The sequence below is a fragment of the Camelina sativa genome, chromosome 6 (assembly GCF_000633955.1).
Source record: "Camelina sativa cultivar DH55 chromosome 6, Cs, whole genome shotgun sequence".
Lineage (NCBI taxonomy): Eukaryota > Viridiplantae > Streptophyta > Magnoliopsida > Brassicales > Brassicaceae > Camelina > Camelina sativa.
The window spans coordinates 11322700-11330234 of record NC_025690.1 but is presented as its reverse complement, the minus strand read 5'-3'; the positions used below and the strand labels follow the sequence as shown (position 1 = coordinate 11330234).

General features: G+C 41.0%; 1 protein-coding gene across 1 annotated transcript; it reads left to right on the top strand.

Moving 5' to 3' along the window:
• On the top strand, positions 5426-7535 carry LOC104698924. The gene has a single exon (XM_010414299.2). It carries the CDS (start codon positions 5535-5537, stop codon positions 7533-7535), a length of 2001 nt encoding a protein of 666 aa, XP_010412601.1. The 5' UTR covers positions 5426-5534.

Sequence of the window (7535 nt, the reverse complement as noted above, 5' to 3'; positions counted from 1 at the left end):
CCTGGTTCACGGTCAATGGCTCAGGAGGAATGGATGTTGTAAGGGCGGCTGAAAGATTGAGTTTAGACTTAAGTTTGGTTATGTTGTTTTTGGCACGGGTTGTCATATTGTGTCGGTTTTGGGGCGGTGGTGGAACAGGTTCCGGCGACGGTGATGGAGATGGTTGCGGGGATTCAGTACTATTAGATGAGCTAGAGGACGAGGATGTGGATAGTTGTTGGGCTTGAGATGAGCTAGAGGGCGAGGATGTGGATAGTTGTTGGGCTTGTGAGGAGGAAGAAGATTGTGGGCTTGTATCTGTTTGGGCCTGATTGGGTGATATAAGATTATTAGTGGGCCGGATAGGTGATGTGTGTTGGGTTTCGCTATCGTAGGTGTTGCTAGGACTCGAAACAGATCCGATGGAGTCAGAACCTGATCGAATCGGCTTTTCAATTGAGTTTGTCGATGTCATACCTGGGCGAAGATCAAAGCTCGGTGGTCCCGGTGGTAGTAGCTGTGGCGTTACGAGTGGCGGATTGGAAGGGATGACTGAAATGGGTGGGTTGGAGACACTCGAAGTTGCGATAGGGACGGTGGATTTTGTGGTGATTAGAGTGGAATAAGGGAAACTGTTCTCATCTGACATGGCGTGATGCATATACACGACCCGAGCTTGGTTGTAGGCAGAGATAGGCGCTTTGAGTCAGTGAATAACCCAAAAAGATGCATTGAGCAGAACGATTGTCCAACTTGTGATTTGCGTAGGGTCGAAGCCAGGGAAAACAGAGACACCCAAAGATGCGAAGCTTTGAGTAGTTCGGTGTAACACCAAAGAGTATGTGAGACGGAGACTGCATGTCAAGAACTGGCGTGGGAAGAAGGTTGATGAGATAAACCGCCGTGGCAAACGCGTATGTCCAGTAGGTATTAGGCATGTCAGCTTTTGACATAGGAGAGATAGACCGGTTTCCACAATATGACGGCGGCAGAGGATAGAAACGGGAGATGCCGGCAGAGGATAGAAACGGTCTAAGGGCAATGAATTCTCCTCCGTTATCGAAGTATAAGGTGCCAATGCGAGTGTTGAATGGATTTTCTACCAGGGACTTGAATGGTATGAAGGTTTCACGTACTTGGGATTTGGTTTTTAGCGGGTATAGCCAAGTATATCGAGTGTAGTGATCTATGAGAACGAGGTAATATTTATAGTTGTCAATTGAAAGAACAGGAGAGGTCCAAACGTCTGTAAAGATAAATTCGAGAGGACGAGTAGAGGTGATTGAAGTTTGAGAAAATGGAAGCTTATGGCTTTTATTGATTGCACAATCATTGCAAAATTTATTATAAGAGAGAGATTGGGAACAAGGAAAAGAAAAAGTGGAGACAAGAGATTGAAGAATAGAGGAAGAGGGATGGCCTAAGCGAGAGTGCCAATCGGCCATGGAAGGTTTGATGGAGGAGGAAGCAAACAACGAAGTAACAGGAGATGGAGAAGTAGGCCACTCGTATAGCTCAGCTCTAGCCTTGCCTTGCAGCAACGGGACCCCCGACCTCAGATCCTTCACCTGAAAATGAGCAAGGGCAAATTCAACCGTAACGTTATTAGCGTTACACAAACGATAGACAGAAATAAGATTTTTATGAATGTTAGGGACACAAAGAACATTATTGAGAGTTAAGGGTCGGTGAGAGGAAGGTAGGGAGAGTGAACCAGTGTGTGAGATGGAAAGGGCTGAACCGTTACCAACAGTGACACTGTCGCCACCGTTATATGGATGATGAAGAGACAAGTTGTGAAGATCACTTGTCATATGATGAGTATCACCGCTATCCATGATCCACGGATCAGATGACGGACGAGGAGCAATGGAAAGATTTGCGCGTGGCTGCCATGGAAGGAATGGAGACGGGAGCAAGCCATTGGAGGATCCAGTCTGATTTGCGTGGAGTTGCGGACACCGTTTGGCGCTGTGACCAAAAATACCACATAACTGGCACTTACCTTGATATCCTTTGGTGCCACGATTGTCCTGGCGAGAGGATGAGTATTGATTGTTGTTTTTGTTGTTCCAGTTTTGTTGTTGACGAGAGTGGTGTTTGCCTTGATAGGGTCGGTGTCCGGAGGAGGCAACATTAGCGGTGATCGGACCAGGTCGCGAAGCAGAGTAGGAAGCAGCCAGCAGTTTAGCTTCCCGGTTGAGAAGTTTTTCCACAATCTCAGGAATAGAAGGGGGAGTTTCACGGCCTTCGATTTGATCCACCACAGATTTATAATCTTCTGCTAAGCCTTCAAAAATGTACTCAAGTTTTTCCTGATGGTCAACAGGTTTGCCGAGGAGAGCGAGTTTGTCAAAGCGGATGATGAATCCTTGAATGTAGTCGTCAATAGTCTTGTCACCCTTGGTGGCTTGCTTCAGTTGAATCCGAAGTTGTTGGATGTGTCCCCAGCTGGGACTTGCATAGGTAGCAGCAATCGTCTTCCACATGTCTTTGGAAGAAGTGGTTGTGGACACCAGTGGTTGAATAGAGGAACAGAGAGTACCGAGTAAACCACTATAAATGAGTTTGTCCTGGCGGCGCCATGTTGCAAATGCAGGATTCGGCGTAACCTGATTTCCAGTGGAACCATCAAGAAAGCCGGCAAGATCATACCCGTCAAGGAGGGAGTGAACCTGAACTTTCCAGGTCAGGTAATTGGTAGAGGTGAGCTTTGTGATGTTGCTCATGTTAACGTGAAGAACAGATTGAGAAACGTCGACTGTTTCAGCAGCCATGGAGAAAAACAGAGATAAAGACAATGAGGAAGAAGAGAAAAACAGAGAAAGAGAGAAAGCGGCGGAAGAAAAGAAAATTTTATAGGGTATCGTTGTGGCTCTTGATACCATGTAGAGAAAGGTATTTCGTATATTATACAAAGAGATTACATAGGAGAATATATACTAGAACAGAGGAGGAGACTCTAGGGTGGTACATGTAAGGAATGTTCATATGAGATACAATCAGATATTACAGTATTAAAGAGGGATGATACGGCGTATCCTTGACACGGAGTTTGTCGTAAAACGGTGGATGGGTTCTACGGGGCTTACTCTTGCTCGAAATGTCCCAATTATGTTGTTCATTCGTTATGTGCAACTAGAAAAGATGTATGGGATATGGTTGAACTAGAAGGAACACCCGAAGAAGAAGAAGTTCCACCATTTGAAGTGATTGACGATGACGAGAAAACAATAAAGCACATGAGTCATGATCATGATTTAATACTCAACAAGAATGGTAGGATTCTCCACGAAAGCAAGCTTTGTGAAGCATGCGTCTTCCAGATCAATACTGATCCGTTCTATAGTTGTGAGCAATGCAGTTTCATTATACATCAAGCATGTGCTGTTATGCCTAGGAAGAAAAGGCATGTTTGTGCAATATACCCTTCACTCTTCAGACAAGCGATAGCAAGGATTCTTTCGGCCAAATAAAAGAGTGTACTCTTTGTCTCCAATATTTCACTGGTTTTGCGTATATAGCTCGTGATGATCAAGTTATGGATGTACGATGCGGTTCAATATTTGAACCATTTTCCTACGAAAGTCATCCGCATCCTTTATACTACAAGTCGATATGCAACTCTAAGTGTGATGCTTGCGACACAACTACAAGTTATCAATTACACATGTTCCGGCATATGTTATGTTGTGATGAGTGTGAATTTAGCTTGCATTTCAGGTGCGCTACTTTACCAAGGGAAGTTATGAAACAAAGGTACGATGATCATCCTCTTTACTTGTCATATAATGACAACAATAACAATGATGCTTGCGACACAACTACAAGTTATCAACCACACATGTTCCGGCATATGTTATGTTGTGATGAGTGTGAATTTAGCTTGCATTTCAGGTGCGCTACTTTACCAAGGGAAGTTATGAAACAAAGGTACGATGATCATCCTCTTTACTTGTCATATAATGACAACAATGTGGATGGCGATTACTGGTGTAATGTGTGTGAAAAAAGGTAGACGCAAAGATATGGTTCTATACATGCGATGTTTGTGGGGTCACTTTGCATGTTTCATGCGTTGTGGGAGACCTCTTCTATCAAATGCCAGGACCCATTTCAATGGTACAAGACTCATACAGAGTGGTATCGAACACTTTTATTTGTAGACCACTTTGCTCCATGTGTAACTCTAGATGCAAGTTCCCTCATATTCTTCGTTCTTCCGAAAATGGTGTTTAATATTACTATTGTTCTTTTGACTGTTATAAAGATCCTTGGGAATTGTCGGATTACTAATAATGCACTTGCATTATCTCTTTGTAACCAATGGCAGTAAGTGACTATGTGTTGTTTCTATATTTTTTTTTTCTTTTTCTCCAAATGTTCCAAAATCCACAAATTTGTTTGTCGTTTTATTTAAATTCTGGACTTGTTTTTGATTTCACATGATTTCTTTTCTATTACAACATCAATGATTTCATACTGTGGGTCATATTATTTTCACTACTGAACTAACTACCAACGAAAAGATCATGGGACTTTGTTGGTTTTATATAGTCCTCTTACCTTCACAGTGACTAATACAGAATCAAGCTATGTTCGTTTGACACAGCCAGAATAGCGACTACAACTGCAAAAACAAACAATAGCGACTACAAAAAGAAACTTCACTTTAAAAAAGTTTTAAAAAAATCAATATAAAAAAAAGAAAAAAAAAACAGAACTAAAACTAAGTTAAATTAAATTAATCTAATTAAATTTATTAATTTTTATAAATCAATTTATTATATAAAATGAAAACAATTTAGTAAATTGATTTTTTTTTATAAAAAAATAGGTAATTAGTTCTTAGACATGAAATCCATAAAATTTAAATGATTAATTTAAATATCAATTTTCATAACTTAATAATTGCAGATTAAAAAGAAATAGTAACTGTCAAACGAACACCACATCGATTAATCTTAGCGAATGTCATACAAACAACAAAACAAGTCCGGAAGTCCCTGCTACTAGCCACTGGTTATTGGTCAATGGTCACAGTCACTGACTACTAGTAAACGAACGTGACCTCAATCATTGTTTTCTTAAACGGTAGGTTGAATATAGAAGTGATGAAACGCCTCTAATACGGTCAAAAATAAAACCTTATCACTAATATTGGATTCAGTCAAGTTTGGTGATTATATTGTACGATGATACAATAAACTATGAAGTAGTTGTTAGGAATTGTGCAGGATTGAAATATTTAATAACCAAGATAACAATCATAGCTAGAGACGGCTGTTGAGTATTAAAATGAATTAGACCTACAACGTATCGATGTACGTCGCCAGACTCAGTTGTCTCTTATCTTTAGCGTAGACTAATAATTTCATGAGTTCAACTTAAATATATATATATTTTTTCTTTTGATTAAGAGATTAAATTGTTATATCACGAATCTTGTTCCCATTTAACAAACTAAAGAAAAAAACTCATTTTCTTGACGACTAATGATATCACAAGAGAAGAGAAGAGAGCTTTGATTTGTCTGCTTTGGAACTCAATCCGCCATGGAAAAAGTAGAGTTACCGGTTCACGAGCATCCTTTGTTCGTCTTTGATCGGGTTTGTATGGACACGTGTAAAGGATGTGGTGTTTACGGTTACTTTTATGGTGGCTACATTTGCAATGAGTTAGGTTGTAATACTCTCTTCCACAAGGAGTGCGTCGAGTCTGTACCGGAGATCAACCACCCTTCCCATCCCGAACATCCTCTCAAGCTTAGCCTGGATTGTGGACAATTTTGTTGTAGTGTGTGTATACATAGATCAGAAGTTGGTTATTATTGTTCAATTTGCGACTTCAATGTCCATTTGGTTTGTGCAAGACCTCCATCTCCATCCTCAATTTCATCCACATTCTCATCGCTGCCTACTTCTATTGACAATTCCAAACTGCATCAGCATCCACTTCTACTCTCTGAGAAGGTAAAGACATTCTTGCTAGAGAGAGAGCGCAATTGTGAAGTCTGCAACACGGATATCAACATCAATGAACAAAAACTTTATGAATGTCGTTTTTGCAATGTTCTCTTCCATTGGGAATGTGTCGGGATCATTCCAGACGTGTACCACACTTTTCATCCCAAACACCCGCTCGAGTTGTGCAGATACGGAGCACCAGGTTATGCTGATGAAGACTGCCTTCTTTGTGGGAAGAAGTTTGACAGAAGATCTTACAACTGTGATCAAGTTTACCACTGCGATGTTTGTAATGTCGCCATATGCAAGGAGTATTGCATGGCAAACCCACCGCCAGTTTCTGTTGTGAGCCCAACGACACATGAGCATAAACTCCACCTTGTTCCAAGACTTGTCAATTTTACTTGCAATGCTTGTGGGACGGCAGGTGATCGAAGTCCTTATTTCTGTCTTCAATGCAATTTCATGATTCATCGAGATTGTATTGATTTACCCCGCGTGATAAATATCAATCGTCACAATCATCGCATCTCTTACACTCGTCATCTTGGACACGGGAATTGGACATGTGGAGTTTGTCGGAAAAAAGTAGATGGGTTTTATGGGGCTTATTCTTGCTCAAAGTGTCCTAGCTATGCTGTTCATGCAAGATGCGCAACGAGGAATGGTGTGTGGGAAAAAGTAGAACTCGAAGGAACACCAGAAGAAGAGGAACTCGCGCCATTCGAAGTGGTAGACGAGAATCATATAAAGCATTTCAGCCATGGCCATAATTTAACACTCAACAAGGCTGGTAAGAATATACACGAAAGCAAACTTTGTGAAGCTTGTGTCTCCCAAATCAATGACGGGCCGTTTTATGATTGTGAGCGATGCGACTTTATTCTACATGAGACATGTGCTAGTCTTCCCAAAAAGATAAGGAATGTCTCCGACAACACACCGTTCACTCTACAAACAGATACTTCTAGAAGAAAATGTTTTGCTTGTTACCAGTATTTCACTGGTTTCAAGTACAAATCTGGTCGTATCACTCTAGATGTACGTTGCAGTTCAATAATTGAACCATTTCTCCATGAAAGCCATCCACATCCTTTATACTACGAAGTCTTTAGTTCTAAGAGGGGTAAGAAATGTTCTGCATGTGACAGAACACATGTCTTCATAAGTACGTTGTGGTGTGATGAGTGTGAGTTTCAGTTGGACTTCGGGTGTGCTACTTTACCTAGAAAGGTAATGAATCAAAGGTACGACGATCATCCTCTCTACTTGTCTTACGGTGAAACTAAGGAAGATGGTCAACTTTGGTGTGAGGCATGTGAAACAAAAATAAATCCAAAGGAATGGTCCTATGCATGTAATCTTTGTGGGATCACTTTGCATGTCTCGTGTGTTGTGGGAGACTTCTCATATCACATACCAGGGCACATTTCGTTAGACGACTTCTCAAAAGGAGTAGTGGTACCCAACACTTCTATTTGTAGACCTCATTGCTTCAGGTGTTCTTCAAGATGCAAGCTTCCTTATATTCTTCAAGTTGATGGCCGTTACTTTTGTTCTATAATATGTGTAAACCCTCGCGAGTATTGA

Coding starts and splice junctions, on each gene's coding strand:
- LOC104698924 (XM_010414299.2), top strand. CDS start 5,535: ATGGAAAAAGTAGAGTTACCGGTTCACGAGCATCCTTTGTTCGTCTTT.